Source organism: Diabrotica virgifera, chromosome 5 (assembly GCF_917563875.1).
Source record: "Diabrotica virgifera virgifera chromosome 5, PGI_DIABVI_V3a".
Taxonomy (NCBI): Eukaryota; Metazoa; Arthropoda; class Insecta; order Coleoptera; family Chrysomelidae; genus Diabrotica; species Diabrotica virgifera.
In genome coordinates, this window is record NC_065447.1 from 30,897,043 (window position 1) to 30,921,690 (window position 24,648).

At 31.3% G+C, this 24,648-nt stretch overlaps 1 protein-coding gene across 1 annotated transcript in view; it reads left to right on the top strand.

The window, feature by feature from the left end:
- Positions 1–360: 360 nt before the first annotated feature.
- Positions 361–24,648, top strand: part of LOC114340251 (uncharacterized) — a 122,302-nt gene continuing 98,014 nt past the window's right edge. The window contains exons 1-3 of the mRNA XM_050651342.1: positions 361–427; positions 959–1,404; positions 3,304–3,409. Coding sequence (XP_050507299.1) covers positions 361–427; positions 959–1,404; positions 3,304–3,409 — 619 coding nt within the window. The remainder of the gene's footprint in view (positions 428–958; positions 1,405–3,303; positions 3,410–24,648) is intronic.

Consider the following 24,648-nt stretch of genomic DNA (forward strand, 5'->3'; position numbering starts at 1 on the left):
CCGTAGTGATATGCGGTAACGGAATGTGGACGATATTAAAAGCAAACGAAGAGTTACTACGGGTGTGGGAGGGAAAAATCCTAAGGAAGATGTTTGGGACCATGCTTGACATCATGAAAATATAGGATAAGAACTAACAAAGAACTCAAAAAATAATATTCAGACGATAACATAATAAAAGAAATATAGTCCAGAAGACTCCAAAGTGCAGAAGACATTTTGACGAACAATAATAAGGCTGGTATGGAAAGGAGTCCTAACTGGACGAAGACAATGTGGGAGCCCTGGACTCCGGTGATAAGATAATACAGCAGAAGACTTTAAAGCTATGGGTGTGGATAATTTGATCTAGATTGCTCAATGAGGAATGTAGGCATGTTGCCAAGTAGGGTAAAACTCACGCAAGGCTGTAAACACTTCGGAGTAAGTAAGTAAGCAAATTTAGATTCAAGTTGTTGGTTTCAAAAAATATATTGTACTGCACAGTGGAGAAACTAATGTTAATATTCATTTAAACAAATGGAAGCTTGGATCCAATGGTATAAATCAAAATTCGAATAAAATGAGCTTTACAGCCATCTTATTTCCAATTTAAACGTCTTAAAGCGAAAGCATCAAAACAAATAAATATCAACTGACACTACAGAAAGTCAACAAACTTACAGAAAGTAAACAAACTTTTGTTTTCAAACAAAATACATGACAACTTAATATTATTTTGTTTTTGTCCAAACTAAAGCCAATTAATTTTGTGCCAAAACTTTTAAGATATACGTTACGACACATTTTATTAAAAATCTTAATGACGAATATTTTAAACTAACTATTACTTGAAAACAGTAAATATTGGTCAAAGATTCTCATCCTATAATTTTATTTCCTTCTTCTGGAATTAAATAAGCCACATTATGAACACGCAATTAGAGCAGTACAATGATACATTACTTTTTTGTTTCAGATATGGCAGAAGAAATGATGGATGATATTCGCGACTCGAGATTCTGGCAAAACGTCACAAACAAATCGCTGGATTTCAATCAACAACACTCCCCGGAGAACTACATGCTGGTGTTCGAAGATATCGACCAGTTTTTTAATAAGATAAATATCAGCAACGGCAACGATTCGGAAGTTACTTCTGTGCTCAATTGTACGAATTTTCCTTTAAATTTTTCAAACGCGAGTTGCGAGGTCGACGGCCGTTTGGAGACTAGCCATCATAATTATTGGGCGCTGATCTTGATACTTTTTCCAGTTTTTACTTTGTTCGGAAACGTTCTTGTGATACTTAGTGTGTTTAGGGAAAGAACACTGCAGACTGCTACGAATTACTTTATTGTGAGTCTGGCTTTTGCTGATCTTTTGGTGGCTGTTGTGGTGATGCCTTTCGCCGTTTACGTTCTGGTAAGTCAAATAAATATTAGAAAATTAAACACGAATACATTTTTTTAAATTATATAAACGTATCAAAAAACGCAAAATATAACATTTCTTTTAATGAAAAATTTATCTCTAAAATACGTAAAGAAAAATAAATATAACATAAATACATACGTAACATAAATACAGGTCATAAATTAAACCACATATTCTGGGAATAAAAATAGTTCGATTAAACTCAATTAACCTTAGTACAAATATGCACAAAAAAGTTTACAGCCCTTTGAATTTAAAAAATCAAAATCGATTTTTTTCCGATATATCGAAAACTATTAGAGATTTTTTAATAAAAATAGACATGTGGCATTCTTATGTCAGGAACATCATAAAAAGAGATTATAGTAAAATTTGTGCACCCCATAAAAATTTGATGGGGGTTTTGTTCCCTTAAACCCCCCAAACGTTTATGTACGTTCCAGTTAAATTATTGTTGTGGTACCGTTAGTTAAACACAATGTTTTTAAAACTTTTTTGCCTCTTAATATTTTTTGGATTAACCATTTTTAATCGAGATGCGGTTTCTTTTTTAATATGTTTACATAAAAATTTTATGGGGTTTTGTACCTTTAAACTCCGCAAATGTTTGTGTACGCTCCAATTAAACTATTATTGCGGTACCAAATTAGTTAAACACAGTGTTTTTAAAACTTGTTTGCCTCTTATTATTTTTCCTGTAATGCCCCTTATATTTCTTTAGGGTCTTGTAGGGGGGGCTTTAAACTTTGATTTAGTTACTTTCTGACTTTCATAGTAAATAACTTTTAACCGAGTTATTAAGCCTTGAAAATCGCCATTTTTCGTTTTTTTGAATTTTAAAATGCTTTTACCTCGAAAACGATTAACTTTAGAGAAAAATTATAATCGACCTTTTTTATCTAGAATGGTCCAAAAAACCTAAAAAAATTCGTAAGGGCCAAAAATATTGATTTTGGCAATTTGATTAAAAAAAATTGTTAAAAAAAATTTGGATCACTTTTCGCGTGGGCGACTTCTTGAATCTTATTCTGGAATGTCTCACGAATATGATTATGCAAAAAAATCTTATCGGAATATTTTTTCCAAAAAACCCGCCGTTTTCGCCTTGTCTATTAGGAGATTTAGGGGAACAAAACGCCCATAAAATTTTTGTGGGGTGCACAAATTTCACTATAATTTTTTTTAAGATGGTCCTTCCATAAGAATGCCACATGTCCATTTTCATTAAAAACTCTCTAAACTCTCTAGTAGTTTTCGATATATTCGGAAAAAATCGATTTTCATTTTGTAACTTCAAAGGGCGGTAACTTTTTTTGTGTGCATATTTGTAGTAAAGTAAGTTAGGTTCAATCGAACTATTTTTGATTCCAGAATATGTGATTTAATTTATGACCTGTATTTTTGTTACACCCTGTATAACAATCGATTGTAGATCTCAAGTTTCCCTTGGATTTATAATTTGTTTTTTATTGTACCAAAAAGCTGAGGGTATTTTGTACTAAAATCTTTTTAAAAAAATCAGGCATTTTTGTTCAGATTCTTTTATCTTATGAAAGACCCGCCTACCGAACCCCAGTATATATATGAAACAGTAATGACACTCTGTGACCTTAAAGAAATCACGCAGTTTTTCCGCGCTGACACCTTCAAATGAATAGTCGCAGAACTCTGTGCGCTTATGCATACTTTCAATATTTAAGGTTTAACTAGCATTTTAGGTGAGTAGTAGCACAGTTTCTGCTGTTTTAACCTTATACATTCGTTTTAATGTGTTTATTTAATATGTCTAATATTTTTGAACCTAAGCCGTACAAGAGGGCTTTTAGTAATTCTGATTAGGACTTGAATTTTTCATCGGGCCACTCCGGTCGTAAATTTTCATTTCAGATGACAGATAACAAGCTGGCTGCCTCCACAAAACAAGACTTCAAGAACTTCAAAGTAACCGACAAGAGTTTCACTACTGTTTGTTTCAATACTGTGACCGAACACAGTAGTGTGCGTCTTCAGTGTTTTGAACAATTAGGGCATGTTGGAATAGTGACATTTTTTTGACACAGCAATAACCGTAACACTGACATTTTCATCTACACTCAATGGAGATATGCCCTGGTTTTTGACAATTAAAACATATAACATTTTTCGGATTTCCACTTGAAGGGTTTTCAGAAAACTGATTCGATTTAACCTGATTTTGAGGAGATTTTTTATTCTTAAAATTAGAATATTAAATTTAATCTGACGGTTGTGACTAACAAAAGCAACGGTAGAATGGCTCTTTTTTAACATTTGAGCTGTGAGCAATATTTTCTAATTTCATGATAACTATTGAAAGTTCCTCGATAGTTTTAGTGTCGGTTAAAATAATTAGGGGAATATAGTCTGCAAGAATATTCTGTCATATACTTCACTAGAGGGTTTTCAATAGGAGGGGTAGTAAATCGTTTTTATAAGGACAATATTTGAGCTTGATACAAAACAAAAGTTGCATTTCTTCTTTTGTTTGCTAGATTTGATCTGCTCCATAATTTCTCGTCGTAATCATGCGGTAGAAATGTAGTTTTTAATAAAACAGTAAGGTCAAGTCAATTTGTGATAGTATGACAAACGCTTCTAAACCATGTAGCAACACTGCCAGAAAATAATTATACAGCTGAACGAAAAATTAGTTCCTGTAAAACATTCCTAGGTTCCGAGATGACTTTAACTTTTTGAAGGAAAGAGGATACACTTTTGGGATCACCATTGAATTTGACTTTCCACTCAGCAATATTGATCGGATGAGAAACCTGTACAACTGGAGTTGGGACAACGACATTGGTCTGATTAGTCGGTGTATCAATGATAGTGGATGGTTGACTAGAGACAATTTTATCATCAATTTCACTTTCATATAAAAACAAATTTGCATTAACGTAATTTTTGTATTCTACTTCATCGACACACTACTAAGAAAATAGACTTTAAACAAACTGTTGATAGTGTGAAAAGAGACAAAATGCTGGAAGACCTCCGTAATCTAGATATACCAAAAAAATATATCAGCCTCAAAAAACTAAGGTTACAGGGTTTAAAAGCCGCAGTTAGAGTAGATGGGGAACTGTCTCTCTCTTTGACATCAACATGGGGGTGAGACAGGGAGACACACATTCAACCAAGCTATCCAACCCAGATCTTGAGGCAGTCATCACAAAAACCAATCTACCCGGCCATATAAATAACAAAACTGTAAAAAATACTGCATATGCAGACGACGTAGCCATTATTAGTAGAAGCAAGACACAACTAATGGAAACGTTCAAGGAAATTGATCCTGAAGCGCAAGAAAGAGGGCTTGAAATAAACGAAACACAAACTAAGTACATGACTATCAAAAGAACACATGAAAATGAAAATAATAACTATAGCAATAGACAACTATACTATTGAACGTGTGGATGCCTTCACATATCTGTGCACAGAAATGAATCAGAAGAATTCCTTAAGTAGCGAAATTAATGCACATATTTCCAGTGGAAATCGTACATACTATGCTAATGAAAGATTGATGACATCGAAATTATTAGACAAACGAACCAAAATGACTATCTACAGAACCTTGATTAGACTCGTAGTAACCTATGGTTGTGAAACCTGGGTAATACGAAAAACGATAAAGCACAACTTAGGACATTCAAGAGAAAAATACTGAGAAAAGTATATGGCCCGGTGCAAGAGGAAGGGAAGACGGCACATGGATAATCAGGAGAAATGACGAGGTTAATGAACTGAATGAAGGGTATGATATTGTAAGATTTGTGAAAAGTCAAAGACTGTCATAGCTGGGACATGTTCAGCGACAAGAAGATACGAAAACGACAAAGCAGATATTACAGTGGAAGCCGGTAGGAAGGTGAAAAATAGGAAGGCCCAGGACGAGGTGGTTGGATGACGTGGAAGACAACCTGAAAACCATGAACGTAAGACAATGGAGGAGAAGGACCCAAGAGGGATTGGAATAAAAGGACCTAGCCAGACAGGCAAAGACTCATCCAGAGTTATAATGCCAAACGAAGAAGAAGCAGCAGAAGCAGAAAGGGAAGAAGTTATCCTTTTACTCTTAATTAACCAGTCATCCAGTTTATTTTTTTACTGAAATGCCATAAAACATATAAAATAATATGTTTTATCTACGACTGATACATAATATATGTATTATACTTGTGGTGTTTGCAATATAATGCCATATAATAATCCCTTAGGGATTAATAATGCGGGATTAATAGCTATTAATCCCTCTGGCACAACAATCACAAAATTCACCACGGAAACAAAATAATCAACCTCAAAAAGTGTCACTGTCAAACGAATAGTATATTTGACAGTTTGTGTTGAGATGGACGAAAATGAAGAATCTTTTAATTGTACACCACCAGAAATTGTAGAACTAGCTACAGCAACAGCATCTACCTTAATACCTGAAACATCGAAATCCATTTATAATAAAACGTACGCAACCTTCAACGAATGGCGTGTTCGAAACAACGCGAAATCATTTTCCGAAAATGTTCTGCTGGCCTATTTCATGGTATATACGTCATGGGGGCTGGAAGTCAACACAGGTAGCTGAAGGATACATTGATCAGTCTATGAGAAACAAGGCAACTACAGCAGATACTATCGCTAAAGAGATAAACAGTAATGTACCATCTTCTTGTTCTACAGCAATCGAGATCCCAAATATTTGTATTAAAAACTCTACTAAAGTTAATGATGATTCTCAACCAATTCAGTTTATTAATTGTACTATTACTAATTTTAATATTTTTAACAAATAAAGTTGTCCATTAAAAATCTTAAATTAATTAATTTGTCGTAGATAAAGTAGACTATACTACTCGCAATAATGGCTCTCATTCCCTCGGAATGTTACTCCCTCGCCGCTTGTGAGCGGCCGTGGGTAACGGCATAAACGCTGGCCTCATACGCCAGTAGACGTGGGTTCGATCCCTGCCAAAGACAAACCATTTTCATTTACAATAATGACACGAGCCGTCTCACCGTGCCTCGGAGAGTACGTTAAGCCGTCGGTCCCCCTGGGCTAGTGTACATCGACACTAGTTACTTGAAACAAGGTTAAAGATGTAATTGGCGCTGGAACTATCCGAAAGGATCTCCCCGGCAAAAATGCCATACGATATTATTATTATTATTCCCTCGCCGCTAACGCGGCTCGGTTCGTAAATATTCCTCGGGAATAATAGCCATCATTATTGACTCGTGGTATAATCTACTATTATTTATTATAACATGAATAAATAATATCATGATCAATAATTATCTCTCGTACCTACCCCATATGATTAAAAAATTTATACACGCCAAAATATAATAACAAAAAATTAATTAAAAGAAGATGTCCATCAATAACAACCATTTTTATTTTTCCTACATATTTTTTTATTTGAACGCTTTCCTAAACATGTATTATTTATGAGCCAACAATTCACAAATAGAGCCAACGCAACGGTGAAAATAACCAACGTCCAGTAATTAAACGAAAGTTCTACATAAAATCGAACAACTCCACTTTTCAGTACGTAAAGGCAAGCAGCACAATGCTTTTAATGTGTCATAACTTTGATATAAAAAGAGAATAAGGCCACACGTTCCAAATCGTAATTCCCTCCTTAAATTCATATCACGTTTGCAGCAGCGAGTAGCTGTTTGGTCGCAGAATTATTTGAACAGATTTTCTAAAGAAAATTTTACTTTGATATTAGGAGAAATGTGAATTTATCGGCATTCGTTGGGTTTCAGCGAACTAAAATATTATATACTTTGCACATTCCGCCAAAACTAAATTACATCTTTCGGGTATTTGGTGTAATACGTAGATTCTCAATAATTATAGAACTAGGGGCTTCCAGAAATATTCGCGATAGTTCATGAATATTTCATGCAAACAATACAGTATTTTTACTTTTCGTGTTTAATAAACACTAATAGTCCAGGAACCGAAGCTTTTCACCTCGCAATTTTTACACAATGGATCGATTTGCTTAAAAATTTGAGAACAAGTAGTGGATAGTCCAAGGATCAAAATCTATATGATGCCGAAATTCGCTTTTACCATGGGGCTGGTTGCCACCCCCTCTCGTGGGTGGAAATTTTTTATTATATTTTGACCACAAACGTTGATAAAAATATTAATTTTAAGCAAAAAATGTTCTATACATTTTTTTGATAAAATTAATAGTTTTCGATTTATTCGCTATCGAAAGTGTTAGTTTTATATCGAAAAAATCAATGTTTTTTGATATTATACTCATTTACGATTCACTCAATTTTTGTCGTAGAAAAATTTTTTCAAAGTTCTTGAGAATTAAATAACCTACAATTTCATATTTAAACCTTTTTTCGTATCTCTGATGCTAATCTATCTATTCTGAAGAAAATGGCATTTTTTACCAAACTACAAAAATTCGTTATTCGTTTTAACTCCAGTTTTTTTAAAAACTAATCATTCTAAGCCAGTCAAACTTCTGGAGTCTATTAACCCGCCAGTGGTCGCTATATGAGATTTTCTCTCACGGTTTCAGAAAATTGTCCACATCTTTTTTTCTGGGAAATTATACGCGCTGCAGTTCCTTCTAGTCTCCTAGCTATCCTCCCTCGACAATCTAATAGACTCGTCTGCTCAGATAGTGACTCAGTTTTCTTACTATCAGCATATTGTTGAGTCAGTGCGCTTCATGTGAGAGATTCTCTCATCAAGCGACGACCGGCGTCACCAATTGTGTATAAAAATTAATTTTATTTTCCCCCTTAAAACCTAAAATAATATACTTTTATGATGTAATAAAAGGCGCCGTAGATGTGGTCGATGTTATGAAAATACTATATTTTGTTTTACTAGTTAGTTGTAGATGGCCACTTACCATATATTTTTCAATGTTAAATATTGGCGGCATCAATAGTCACATTGTATATAGAGATAATAATAATAAAACAGAAAAACGTCGTGTCTCTTTAAAGCAAATGGCGTTATCGTTGATGAAACCTCATATTTTTTGTAAAATTTTGTAAAGAAAGGCAAAAGTTGGATATGTGAGAGAAAATCTCACGCGCGACCACTCGCGTAACAACCTACCTAGCGACCAATGCCGGGTTAATAATGCATAAATAAAAAGAAATAAATTTAAGAAAGAATAAGTAAATTCAATCATTTTAAAATCCTTAGTCGCAAAAAGAGGTGACTTTGAAAGGGTTCGGAAACAGCTCACTCAATTTTTGCCGTAAAAAAATTTCTCTCAAACCATGTTCTTGGGAATTAAATAACCTACACTTTTATCTTTAAATATTTTTTCATATCTCTGAAGCTAATCTTTCTATTATGAAGAAAGGAGCATTTTTTACCAAACTGCAAAAATTCGTTATTAGCTTTTAACCCCATTTTTTTAAAATTAATCATTATAAGCCAGTCAGACCTCTAGAACCTATTAATAATACATAAATAAAGAAGACCAAATAAGGTCAATGACTAATTTTAATTAGGGTAGTGAGTACGGGGAAGTTTCCGATCACTTTTTCACTAAAAAAGATGGAGACTGATATTCTTTTTATTATAAGTCACTTAATTTTTGAGCTAGAAACTACTTTTTTACTTCAGGATATAGATATTTTTAAATACTTTAAATTAGTTTTAACATATAAAAAATGCCTAGTTTTCCCGTCTTTTGACTTTGAATCTACCATAGTTAGTATTTGACGAAGAAGAGCTAACATATAATAAAGTATAGCTCGATTACTATTGGTCTTAAAGAAAATTAAAAAAACAGTTTTGTTTACTTTTTAAAAGGTACATTTTTGTTAAGAAAAGTTCTTTTGATAAAACGAAAACTTTTTGAGTTATTAGCAGAAAACTGATTAGAACATTGATTTTTTCGATATAAAACTAAGACTTTCGATAGCGAATAAATCGAAAACTATTAATTTTATCAAAAAAATGTATAGAAAGTTTTTTGCTTATAATGAATGTTTATACCAACTTTTGCGGTCAAAATAAAATAAAAAATTTCCACCCACGACATGGGGTGGCAACCAACGCTTTTCGGTGGTAAAAAATGGTAAAAACGCTTTTCGACCTCGTATAGATTTTGATCCTTGGACTATCCACTACTTATTCTCAAATTTTCAAGCAAATCGATCCACTCTGTAAAAATTGCGAAGTTTTGTCCTATTTTCAGTAGTAATAACCCAAGGACATTGATAATTGTTCGAAAAAATTTTATAACAGATTTCGAAAGCTTGTTGCTTGGAAACAGACCGACGCCGTAGGCGGAGGTCTGTTGCCTGTAAGCAACAAGCTTGAGAAAGTTGTTAAAAAATTTTTGAGTATTTATCAATGTTCGAGGGTTATTCGGATAGAAAATTTTTTGCTGGTTATGAAAAAAAAATACAGAGCAGAAACAATTTATTTAAATGTGCAATTAACAATTCTTCCACCGTCCGATTTCCATCTAATTCATATTTTCTATCATTGCAAAAGTCCATAAACGCTTTCCATACAAAATTTTTTACTGTAAACAGTATTCTTTGGTATATTTGATTCGATAATTTCATTAATATTCTCATCAGTATTACAACCAAATCGTGACATTTTGAAATATTGAATATTTGAAATGTCAAAATCGAAATGAAACGAAATGTAGGTATCCATAGCTACATGATTGAGTGAAAACAGCCCATGGGATCTGTTTTCAGTATAATGTTGGTTTTATTGGTTGTATTCAATCAGATGACCACAAATTAATTGATTTCATTGGATTTCTAATTGAGCAAAAAATTTTCAGCTTAATTACTTGGACTAACTAGATAGCACTACACGACAACAAGTTTTGAATATTAGTAGGGCAGTCAATGAGGGTATTTGGCTCCGAAATCCATCCTACTACATCGATTTACTTGATATTTTCACAGTAAGTAGGGGATAGCTCATGAAACAAAGTCTACCCTATGCCAATGTGCGTTTTTATCTTGGGGGTGGTTCCCACCCCTTCTCGGGAGTGAAAAATGTTTAGGTTAAAATAACTACGGAAGAGTTTAGAGAACCTAATTTAATTATTTTTTGAAAACTCAATATTTTTTGAGTTATTCGTGGTTGAAAATTAGCCATTTTCATTGAAAAATGACATCTTTTCGGACGGACTTTTGCGAATAACTTAAAAACTATGCATCTAACAAAAACACTATATAAAATATTTCTGTAGGTTATAAAAAAACAAAGAGATCCGTTCCTTCATAAATCTTCTAGTTAAAATAGAAAGAGGGATATGGTAGGTCAGAATAGTTTGTTTTTTTGCTGCATGCTTAAATCGGTGTATTCAACTTGAAATAACAGAGAAACGTCTGATTTTAGATGTATAATGATTCTTACAACTATTATAGTGCTTGAAAAGACCTTTAAAATGAGCATTACTAAATGTCGATTACATTTAAACTAAGCGAGATATTTTGCAAAAAATCAATGACTAATATATTTTAAGAAGAAATGAGAATAAGATCAAATTATAGAGCGCCTTTTTAAATTTTCTTAGAATTCTTCCTTTTTCTCCATGTAAATCGAAAATGATAAGAGATACGAAAAAAAGATGTCACACAAAAATGTAGGGTTTTTTTAAATAAAAATTTCCTTTTTATTTTTTATTACTGTGTCTCTTATCATTTTCAAGGTACATGCAGAACAAGGAAGATTTTTAAGAAAATTTAAAAATGCTTTCTATAATTTGAACATTTTTGTTTCAAAAACCATTCATTATAAACCCGTCCAACTTTCTGAACATAGAAATAACACTATAGTAAAAGGTATTGTAGAAGGAGAATAATGCATTAACATTTTGGTGTATGAGGGTTAAAATTATTTCTCATTTTTTCTTAAAACACATTAGTTATCAAATTTTTTCCAGCATATCTCGCTTAGTTTTAATGAAAGGGACCTTTAATATTGTTCATTTTAAAGGTCTTTTCAAGCACTACAAAAGGTATTGGTAGCATTATACACCCAAAATCGACCGTTTCTCTGTTATTTGAAGTTGAATACACCAATTTGAGAATGTACCAAAAAACAAACAAATTTCACCTACCATATCTCTTTTTGTATTATAACTAGAAGAGTTATGGAGGCAAGTGTCTCTTTGCTTTTCAAAGATGTTGAATATAGTTTTTTTGTTAGATGCATAGTTTTTAAGATATTCGCAAAAAACTGTTCGAAAAGATATTATGTTTCCATGAAAATGGAAAATAACTCAAAAAGTAATGAGTTTTCAAAAAAAAAATATAGAACATTTTTTGCTTAGAATTAGGTTTTCTAGTGAATTCCATGATAATTTTAACCAAAAAATTTTCCACCCCTGAGAAGGGGTGGGAACCACCCCCAAGATAAAAGCACACATAGGCATAGGGTAGACTTTGAATTAGGAGATAAGTAGAGGCTAGGTCCAAAATTTCATTAAAATCCATGCAGTAGGATAGAATTCGGAGGTAATATCCTATTTTTGCTTCCATTGACTGGCGTATAGAGAAACAACCGAAAAATGAAAGGAAATTTAGCATTCCTTTGAATATGTAAAGTGTAACAATTATTTATATACTCAGGGGATACTGACTGGGGTGAAGTGGGAACATGCGGAATTTAATAAAACTTGGGGCCAGTTGAAACAATAGGAATCGATTATTCTTCTCTCTTCTTTTACATATTAAATTATTATTAGGAATAATTATTAATGTCAGCATAAACAGAATATCAACAGCAGAAAGGGATTCTAAATAGTTATGATCAGAAAGCCTGATACGAAAATGGGGATTTACGAAAGAATAAGTAATTATTTGTTCGTTCGTGAAGGGCTACTCTTGTTTTGGTGGGAGGGCAAGGTCGTGGAATAAGTATCTTTTTATGGAAATAGGAACTAGCTACTAAAATCAAAGAGACTAAAATCAAAGGTTCTAACCTAGTTAAGATTGGACGCAGATTACAATATCTTCTGCTTGTTAGATTCTAGAAAAAAAAAATTATTTGCTAAATAATTCAGATGGGGTTAATATTTTTCTTAAAATATCCTTTTAAACAAGTTTAAATCACAAACAAAGCTGTTTAGTTCATTTATTTAAGTGTGAAATAAAATTTTCCTTTTAGGGGAGTGTATATAGATTTTCACTTCGGAAAAATCAAACAAGATAGAACGTTTCGTTATTTCATTAAGAAATGTTTAATAAACAACATATCAAAAAGTTAGTACTCGAAAGAGTAGTAACTACACTGTTAGTACTCGAGAAGTAAGTGCTTTAATTTTTTTAAACAAATGATCTGCGAAATTAGATATTTTTTTAAATAACTCCGAAAATATAAATTGTAGAAAAAAACTGACTAGACCGTTGAAAAATTTAGAAAATTTTACAAAAAAAACCGTGCGTAAAGATTTTTATAAAATTAAATCTGTAGCTTCTATAATTTTTAATTTATAACTCTAAAGTGACCCTTCTCACAAACATTGGCGCACTGAAAATAGCGTAAGGCGAATTGCATGGTTGAGTTATTTTAATGTAATTCTTTAACTAATGGATCAAAAGAAATTTTATAAATTGATCATGAAAGAACCATAATTTAGCTATTTTATGGTTGTAATAAAAAGAAATAAAATGTATGGGCATAAGTATGGTGTGGGCGGAAAATGAGACATGTACTAATTTGGTTTAAAAATGATTTAAATAATTTAAGACGGAATTACTCAAGTTTGAACAGAATTATTACAGTTTTATAGGTTCTTTTTTAAAGCTTAGGACGTAGTCTTTAAAATGCACTGAATCATTTTACTTTAGAAATGAAATACACTATTTCTTTTTAAGAAAATTAAGAAATATAACAAAAATGTAATACAAAAACCGAAAATTATCATTTAAAAAATGTTAATACAAAGTGATCAAAACTTTTTTCTATAAAACTTAACAAAAATACATTTAATAATAAGCTTCAACAATAATAAATGTTCAATAAAAAAAATTTTTAGCTCTTATACAGTATGTCTGCGTAACTTGAGACCTATTGATAACTTTTTTTATTATTAGTTTTACGAAAAAAGTTATTTTTTATAAAATACTCTGCATCATATATACTCTAAGATTCAACCATCAAATGTCAAATTTTATTAATTTGATACGAGGTATGTCAAAAATATGAATTTCACTCAAGAGTAAAGTACCTTTATATTTCACAATATGGGAAATTGTTATTAAGAAAAGTTGTTTGGAATTAAAAAATATGTTTTAGTGTTCAATTACATCCTTCTAATTAAAATATTGTGAATAATAAAGGCACTTAACTCTTTAAGTACTCTTTAAGTAAAATTCATATTTTTACATACCTCGTATAAAATTGCAAAAGTTTAATATCTGTTAGTTGTGTCTTTGACTATAGACCAGGTAGAGCATTTTATGAAGAATAACTTTTTTTCGTAAAATTGATAATAAACTAGTTATCATAATTGTAATAAAATGATGATGTGTATCCGTAATTTGAGAAAAAATTGAATTTTTTTTCTATTAGAATGATGTAATTGTATATTAAAACATAGTTTTTAATTTCAAACAACTTTTCATAATAGAATTTTAATATTCTGGAATATGAAGGTACTTTACTCTTTAACGAAATTTATATTTTTGACATAACTCGTATAAAATTGATAAAATTTGATATATGACGGTTGAGTTTTAAATTTTTGACTATCCAGAGAATTTTATGAAGAATAACTTTTTTACGTAAAATTGATATTAAAAAAATTTTGCATGTGGTTCCTAGCTACGCAGACATACTGTGTAAGAGCTTCTGTATAAGAATTTTTAAATTGTAATGCCATAGTCGGATTCAGCATAATCAAAAACAAAATAGAAACATATTTGATCAAAGTAAAAGGATGAATTCAACGATATTTTTAAAATTATTTATTCAAAACAATTGTTATTCTTTAAACAATTAATAAACAATTAGCGGCCAAATCTGCGAGTATAACTTTTTACTTTAACATGTATATAAACTAAAAATTTTTTTAGAAAAATACAAGCTTGTTTGAATTTTTCCGAAACAATGCATGTTTTCGTTCTAAATGCACTCCCCTATTTGTAGTATACCAAAAGTATTCAATTTACGTCACATCAAAATTTATCAAAAAAAGATATTGAACCAAATGTAAAAATATGTTTAACAAAGGACTGTATTGAACCAAATTACTTAACCATGACTAAAGATGCTAACTGTCATGAATCAAGGTGTACATCAAATAAAATAATAATCGAATTACTAATTAATTTATTGTGAGATAATTAAATTTAAAAAATCACATATGGTAGTTAGCTGGTATACCCTATTCCACGAATATACGCCTGTATTGGATCATTTCGACAACGAATATTTTATTGTGCAAAATACGAAGAACGAAAATAAATTGCATATTACATTGCTGTTTATTGGAATAATTATTAGAGCCATTTACTTTCGTACTTCTTATGTTGCACACTGAAATATTCGTTGTCGCGATAATCCAAAACAGGCGTATGTTGGTGGAATGAACCATACATAAATATCTTTTACATATTTAACGTTTTACATGTGTTATGTGTTCACGGGACAGCTCATTTACTAGGTTGCCTAATCACCTTTGCAACAATGTGTGATTAGATTATTTATGCCTAAAGGGTTAATCAAAATTACATACTTAGTTATGTAAAAATGGAATTACAATAAATGCTCGTTCACTAAGCCAAATTACATTAAAAATTAGTTTAATGCCCGTCTATCTCACTGAATTTTCAAGTCAACATTTTTTTATAATTTTGTTGTATATTTGTATATTGAACCTTATTGAACTAAATATTGAAATAATTTCATCGTTAAAAATGCGATTATGTCCAACATATTTATTATAGCAATAATTGATATCCATTAAAAAAATAAAAGTGTCGTGTTTTAAGAATTTTATTCCATAATTTTGCATCAAATTGTCGGTAATTGGTACTCCGTGTGTACTGTGTCTTCATAAATTATTAATGCATTTATTTGTTATAGTAAAACCTTAAATATTTTAACAATACATGTTTGAATGTTCCTCCGCAACAGGAAATAAACAAATTCGGCAACATCTTGTGAAGCGCAATTCATAGTCAACTCATTTCCTTATATGCAGAACAAGGATGCGCTTGAATTATTTATTTATTTATTCGACTGCACTGGTTACTATCATCCCGTCTACAAACAACTTTCGAGATTTGCAGACTTTACATTAAAGTTTTAGACTTCCTTGTATTGTCTTGTAATATTAAAATTTGGGATTACGTGTTTCTTCCAAGGGGGATTTTGAAGCTTTTTAGTTTGTTGGAAAAATAAATTTAATACTATTAATTTAATTACTATATTTTGTGAAAATAAACCAAAAAAATTGATATAGGCTAGGGCCGGCAATTTTTTAGACAACAAACATAGATACAATGGAGAAAAAAGTAAATATATAAAAATTAAAGGAAAAAATATATACGAGCGATCTAAGATCCTGAGATGGAAGGGTTTGAGTTCTTAAGAGTAAAAATGGTTTACCAGAACATCTAGAAAAACTACAAGTTAGCTGAAAAAAAAAATTATAACAAAGTTGTAGGAATAAAGTTTTACATTACATTTTATTTACATAACCTGAAAATGCAGGAGACAAATTTAAATAACCGAGTGTTCGGTTTTTTTTATTTTGTCGTCCTAAGTCTAATATTCCCTTAAATTATAAAAAAAAACTAAGTTTACACTAAAAAAAACGAATCATAAAATAAATTCGTTGGTATTAAACAGTAATTTAAGAACCTATTCTAATTCAAAAAATTTCTAGTATATAGAAAAAAACCTTTGCAATATAAATTTAAATTATCTTTAAATTCGTATAGATTTTTCGCTATAAAACGAGCTCGTTCCAGTTATTGCAAATTCCTACTTTTTTGTATCGCAAGCGGCGGGCGTCGCTGCTAAAAAAACATGTGTAATATTTGTCTGAAATTTAACTTGTCTGGAAATTTGAGCGCCCTTTTAAATGGAAATTACAGAAAGGGCTTAGAGGTAGAATATCTGAGATATTTAGAATTGGAGCGATTCGGTAAAAAGCGAAAGTATTTTATAGCCAGAAATATATATGTATGTTTATTCAACACTACGCTTGACTACGTATTTCAACAAAAAATTTTTGTTTATATTGAAATTTAATATTTTTGCACCCCTATACAAAACGGATCATATTAATAAAATTATAAGTAGGATTGATATTAACAAAAAAATATAATATTAGAGCAGGAAATTATGCTAAATTTGCAGTTACTCGTGCGTTATGGGTACCTATTGGGTTGTGAAGTGTAGTTCTTAAAACCAAAAAAGGTTAAGTTTTCCATAAAGTGGGGACTTTCCGTTTTTTAATTAAATTTTCCATTTCCAACAATCGTTTTTTCCGATTATAGCGCCATCTCTCCATAATTCGAAAAAGTTTTTTGAATAAAAGTTGCTTATTTTTACGTAAAAACCCCAAATCTGCAATAAAAATTGGGGCTCCCATTTAAGATTTAATGTAACCCCCACCCAACCTCCGTGGAAGGTAGTGTTTGGTGCCATTCGAAAAAAATTTTAAAAATATTTAATACGTGTATTTTCAGTTCTTCGATCTGATATTCATTTCGCGAAATATCGCGGGTGCGTATTTAAAATGTTTAATTTACCTTCCACTCCTCTCAGTGGGGAGTCGTGTTTAGTATCACTAGATAGTTTTCTTGAAAAATATTGAAAACGTATTTTTTATTCGCGAAATATCCGTTTTTTTTTGTGAAACTTTGCGACTCGCCCATTTTCTTACGTCCTCAAATCTTTAGATTTTTGAAATACACACTCTTTTGCATGTACTTAACTTACCTTATCTTAATCTGACGATTTCGAGTTTTTCTAAGGATATATATGTATTTTTTTAGGATTCCCCCTAACGAACTCCCCTGTATTAAGAGCCAATATATATGGTAGATGGTATCGTATATTTACAGGATAAATGGTTTCTCCCATGTGACAATCTGACGCTCTCGAGTAATGCAAAAATCCCCACTTGGGCTCCCTTACCATAAGGGTTAGTGTTTATTGTACATAATAAAATTAAAGCAATATATAGCTGTATGTTTTATTTATTTATTTTACGCTGCAACCAAAAGGGTTATGATATTATTAGCAACATAAAAATATAATACAGGTAAAGTCAGTAAAGTTACAATAGCTGATATAATCCAGTGTCTTTTAGATAACTTACTGTATTTTTAACATTCATGTTTACTCGTAAGGATCCCTTTATATTCTTTGGGATGTTGTGATTATTGTAGATTCATATCATAATATTTTGCACTGAGTTAATCGGTAGAATAAGTGTTTCCCCCCTGTTAACTTGTTTTTTTTTAAGAATATAAGCAAAACGCTCGGACAGGTCGATTTTTAAAATAACGATAGTATATTATAACATCAACGTTTCGAACTTTACTCGATTCCTCTTTAGGTGACAGGCATAACTTTGATTTTTTTTAAGTGGTAAAGTACATCATGTGACACCTCATTTAACAGCTTTTAAAATGCTGATTTTAAAAATTTATAACACTTTTTTCCTTTTTGAGATCGTAGGCCCAAAATTTCGGTCGAACTCTTTTTAAACGCATTTATTTTTTTCGAATTCTGAGAAAACTAATAAGTATTTTTGAAAAATTTAAACGCAGAGTGAAAGATTAGATTATTACCGAGGGCCGACAGACTCTTAGAATAAACAAAAAGTTTCTTTTGAATGATATATTTGAAATTAAAAATCACACTAAATTTTCTCTTTTTTCCACTACTGTGACTTATTAAAATAAACATTATAGGAGTTCTCAGGGACTTTGGACATTCGAGAATACTGTAATATTTCATTCTGCGTTTAAATTTTTCAAAAATATTTATCGGTTTTTTCAGGATTCGAAAAAAAAAATGATTGAATTTAGAAAGAATTCGACCGAAACTTTTTGCTTATGTTCTCAAACAGGATTAAAGTGTTATACATTTTTGAACTCAGTATTTTAAGAGCTTTTAAATAAGGTGTCACATGATGTACTTTCCCAATAAAAAAATCAAAGTTATGGCTGTTACCTGAAGAGAGATTGCGTAAAGTTCGAAACGTTGATGCTATAATATACTATGGTTAGTTTAAAAATCGACTTGTCCAAGGATTTTGCTTATATTCTTAAAATAAACAAGTTAACAGGGGGGGGGACAACACTTATTCCACCGCACTGTATATGCTTCACGGATAATGTTCTTTGGCAATTTTTGCACATTGGTGGCACAGTTCGCGTATAGAGGTGTTTGAGGGTTAAGTTACTGTGTCCCAGCTGAGTTCTGTATCTTTACTTTGCGTATTACAGGCGAGCAGCGAATCACCATAAAGATGATCTTGACCTAAAATTAATTAGCTACTCTTTGTTCTCCGTAAAATACCAAAGCAAAATGGCTTTACTCCCAGAATAATTTTTTTTTGCTTTTTTATGTTCTTCCTGATTTAAAAATAAAAAAAAAACACTCAGCTCAATTTTAACCCTCATCCCCATTCCCCCACCATCAAAACCATTTTTCGTTTTATTATTTGTAAGCGGGAAGGGTTTTTACAAAACGTGTCCATTTTTGCCAAAGCCTCAAAATGCATTTATATTTTATTTTTTGGAAAAAGCGTTTTTTTGAGACGTCTGCAGGTCGAATTTTTTTTATTATTTTTTAATTAGCTTGAGAAAAATTAAAGAGCTCAAAATTGTACAAAATATACTCATAATTCTCGCCATTTTTGTTTATGCACAATTATGTTGTAAAATTAATATTAACCGAGATAATTCGATAATTATGCGCCTCTTCCCTTCTACTATTTTCCCCTAAAGTCCAAAGATATGGGCCGCATAAAAAATTGAAATTTTTTGCTAAATTTGAAAATGGCGGAAATATTGAGCAACATCGGTTCTTCCTTTAAATCAAGATGGCATCTAACGCAACGGTGAAATTCAGTCGTGATTTTAAATTTACATATCTACTGACCACCCCTAACGGAAGAATTCTAAAATTTTGGGGCAGCTCACAAACGTGATTGAATTAATTTATTATGCTCCCCCTATCTATTATTTCTCCCCCTAAACCGGAAAATATCGACCGCACGAAAAAGATCCTTCAAAAGAAATTGTAGAATATCGTATTTGAAACAATTTAAGGTCCTATCACTTTTGTCGAAAAGTTGAAAATGGCGGAGATGTTGAATATAAAACAATGCTATAAAACCCATCAGGTCTTAAGGCAGTATGACACTATACATTTTCTTGTATCATTTCTAAAATCGTTTCTGATATCGTTTCTTGTATACATTTTCTTGTATCATTTCTTGTACGTACATTTGTGCCCTGTATGACACTATGCAAGTTCTTGTATCGAAAATTGTATGAAATTCGGCACGTGATTGGTCGACATTTTGTTTGTCACCCTGTGTCACGTTATGGTAGTACTGCATACTGCATCTACAGCTACAGCTGATTTTGAAGATTTTATAAAATTTATAAACTTTTAATTAACATTTTAATGTTAACCAGAATTTTACGTTGACTGTTTGATATTGATTATTTGTGTTTTTATTTTGTTTTAATATTTGTGCTAAAATATTTGCATTAGAATTATCTTCAGTTTGATCCAAATTAGGAACTATTGTATTTTCGTCTATTAAAAAATTATGCACCATGAAACCTAAATTTGTAGTATGAAATTTACTAGGAGCTAAATATATGGTTATTAGTAGAACAGTAGTCCATACCAAACGGTATATTAAGGATCAATAAAAGATTTATAAATAATACCTACAAAAACACAAATAAATTCATCAATACATTATCCCATTTTCATTTCAGCCGCCATTATGAGTAAGTAGTTATAACATTTTAGAAGTTTTACCAGCAGGTTTTACGTTTTTGCTCTTTGCGCAGAAATTGGCGCAGTTCTTGTACAAGAATCTGTGTCTGACTCAAATTCTTGTATCGTTTCTGATATCGTTTCTTGTATCTGTGTATGACACTATGCATTTTTTTGACATATCAAAAACGATATTAGAAATGATACAAGAAAATGTATAGTGTCATACAGCCTTTACGCTCGCGCGTTTACCGCATACGTCCTACCTTAAATATTGATTTTAGCAAAAAAATGAAAGACATCAAGTTTGTTTAAAATCCATTCTCCCGATTTTTCTTTAGGTATTTTTTTGTAGTAAAGCTAATAATAAACTTGATAATTCAATAATTATTGTCTAGGTATTTTCCTCCGTAGTTCGGGAAATATCGACCGCACGAAAAAATTTGCAGAGAAAAAGTTATAGAAAATCTCGTTTTACAACAGTTGTCAAACTTTTTGTCGAAAAGTTGAAAATGGCAGAGATATTAAAAAAAGTGTTCCTATTTAAAATCAAAATGGCGCCTAACGCAACGGCGGAATTAAGTTGCGATTTTAAATTTACGCTACTATTGACCCCTAAACATTAGAAACCTAATATTTTGGATAGCTTGTCATGTAAGGTCAAATGCTATCCCGACTGGAATATTAATTTTTTTTATTAAGGTAATTAATCTTCTTGTTCGCTCAGAATTCATTTAGTTCAATTTCATTTCCAGTCAGGTAAATTAAATAACTTTAGTAAAGCAATATCTTGATCTTATCCACATTTTTATGTATATATTCATCAGCTTTACCTACGTGTATAAAAATTTTGATTATCAAGGTTGATTTGGCAATTAGCGTCAGAGTAGATTTAATTCATATTCATGTTAAAAGTGTGGGAATAAAAATGGTGTAATCTGAGTATAAAAATGGCAGTAAAAATGGTTTTTTGGTGACTTAAAGCCATATCTGATAATAATTACTAAAACATCAAAAAACGATTAGTTTATTGTTAAGGCCGTAAATATTTAGGGTTAAGGTGCGATGGAAAGTAAAAATTTAAGCATGAATCAACTGTTTCTTATGATTTCTACCAAAATATAGTGTTGACTAAAATTAAAAGTGATTAATTAAGTAAAATGCAGATTTTGCTTTTTCTATCTTTTCATTTCTGGAGAACGGTCCTAATTTTTATGACGTTCCTATCAAGGTAGGGATATGTTTTTACTGTTTTTATTTGTTACAGTCAAACCTGCTTATTAGAATACCTCTTAAAGGAATATCCCGGTTTTAGGAATATAAATTTGAGGTCCCGAACCGTTTCTACTAGCGGTCAATGATCGGTTATTAGAATATCCCCGTTATAGGAATATTTTTGATTGGAACGAAAGCTATTCCAATAAGCGGGTTCGACTGTAACCGTTTCTTATTGATTGGTCCAAAAGCTGTTCCTTCTTAGAGATCATCATACATTGTATTTTCTTAATGTTTAGTAAAATTGCATATTATGATATAAAGAAGAACCACTTACTTCTGTGGTTGTATTCATTAACTCCTGGAACGCTTCAGAACTGTCAGAAAATACCCAATATTCATACATTATCCGTTAATTTGAATTCGGGCTTCGACATTATCTGCTGCTTCTTCAAAGATTTCCTCAGAGTATATGTTGAACAGCAATGTGGTGATAGTATACATCCCTGCCGGACCCTCAACGCCTGCCTCTGTACGGATAAATGATGTTTGATTCCAGTAAAGTATGAAGCTTTCACAAAGTAATCAATGAAGCTTGCATAAATATTGCAATTTACAGATGTTTTTAGTTGGTGCTTATTTTAGATGTATGTACATTTTTTTAAATTCTTTAATACATATATAAAAAAGCGAGATCCTTTGCAAAAGGTATATTTAAAATTCCCTAAATAAGGGTCATATTAAATTGCAGAACGTTTTCGGATTAAAAATCCATCGTCAGTGTTACTAAATGCCAAAAAATAGCATGTCTGAGCCACCAAAATGTTTTGGGTAAAAACCCTAAATGTTGAAAATTGTTGTGTTACACTACATATTTTTAATAATACTTAGTGATGTTGCAAATATTCCTGGATGTTACCCAGGGCAACACAGGACTCTTCCCACGTGGTTGGACTTTAAGGATTGAAACCTCACATATTGGAGTTAAATGGCTAACTGATAATATGAGGTTTCACTCAACTCCAATATATCAGGTTTCAATCCTTAAAGTCCAACCACGTGGGAAGAGTCCTGTGTTGCCCTGAGTATTATCCAGGAATATTTGCAACATTACTAAGTATTATAAAAAATCAATATGTAGTATAAAACAACAAGTTTCAACATTTACAGGGATTTTACCCAAAACATTTTGGTGGCTCACGCATGCTATTTTTTGGCATTTATAGACCAATAAATGACCGTTTTGGAGTGTAATTTCCAGGGGCAACTCCGAATTGCATGAAAATTTGGATTTAGGTTCTACTTCTCCTCCACTTCAAAGTAAGTTGAATTTGTGCCGTTGGTTGCTTTTACTTGGGGGGGGTGACATTTACCCCTTCTCGGGGGGTGAAAAACGCGTGTTTAAAATAAGGCCGGAAATGGATAAATTGACTTATTTTAAGCACCTTTTGTTCTATAAAGTTCTTTACGCAAGTCAATATTTTTCGAGTTATTCGCGATTTAAAATGTTTATTTTTCGACAAAAAAACTACGTTTTCAGACGGTTTTTCCTAAATAACTCAAAAAGTAAATATTTTATCGCAAAAAATATTTTTATTAAAAGTGTAGCCTATAAAAAGCGAAAAAAATGGTGTACCAGTAAAGTCTACAAATTGAGTAGAAGCAAAGTTGTTGCTCATGAAAAATACGTTCTTATTCGTCTAATTCCAAATCGAATAATTCAACCCGAAATCACCGAAGAAAGAAGCGCTTTTCGGAAAACCTTATTAACATTTTTAAAGTATCGAAAAAAAGCTTATTATTTCTTTTTTACAAAAGTTTACAACATCAAAAATAAACGAGTTACACTGAAAAAATTTGGCCCTTTTTTTGGTAAATAAAATCGTGAAAACCTCCCTCTATTTAGCACCCTAAATAAAATTAATCGTTTGGCTTTACCAATTATTTTAACTCTATGTGTATTCTTTATATGATCTGTAAGTTTGATTGGTTTGAAGTGCTTATTTTTGAAAACATTTGGTTTTATAGTTTAAAAATTTTTTCTAAAAATTTTTGAAAAATTTTATTTTTTCAAAATAACTTAAAAAGTATTAGTGATAAGAAAAATCTTAAAGGGTAAGAAAATGTAGGTTTTGCTATTATAAATATGCTAGTTTCATTTTGTTTCTCCGTAAGACAAAAATTGGTTAAGATATGGCTGTTCAAAATTTGCATACACTCGTGATTAGTGACCCATTCAAGCTTTCTCAATTATAACCCTTTCAAAAATAAACACTTTAAACCGGTGAGACTGACAGATCATATAAAAAATAGATAGGTAAGTAAATTGTTTGTAAAGCGGTAGCGATTAATTTCATTTGGGGAGCTAAACACGGCGAGATTTTCATGATTTTTTACAAAAAAAAAGGAGGGCCAAATTTGTTTTGAGCGTAACTCGCCTATTTTTAATGCTGAAACTTTTGTTAACAACTAAAACAAAGCTTTAACACTTTAAAAAGTTAAAATGGGTTTTTCCCGAAAACTGCTAGTTTTTTGGTGATTTCATCTTGAAATATTCGATTTGGAATTAGACGAATAAGAACGTATTTTTCATAAGCTACAACTTTGTTTTTATTTGATTGATAGACTTTACTGATACACCATTTTTTTGGGTTTTTTATAAATTACACTTTTGCTAAGGATATTTTTTTCGATAAAATATTTACTTTTTGAGTTATTTGCGAAAAACCGTCTGAAAACTTCCCGTCTTTAATAGCAAATAACTCCAAAAGTATTGACTTACGTAAAAAACTCTATAGAATAAAAGTTGCTTAAAATCAGTCAATTTATCCTTTTCCTGTCTTATCTTGAACGTATGTTTTTTCACCCCCGAGAAGGGGTGACTTTCACCCCTCAAGTAAAAGCATCCAACGGCACAATTTCAACTTTGAAGTGGAGGGTAAGTAGAACCTAAATCCAAATTTTCATGCAATTCGGAGTTGCCCCTGAAAATTACACGGTATCGCCGAATTTCCCGTTCATTTACT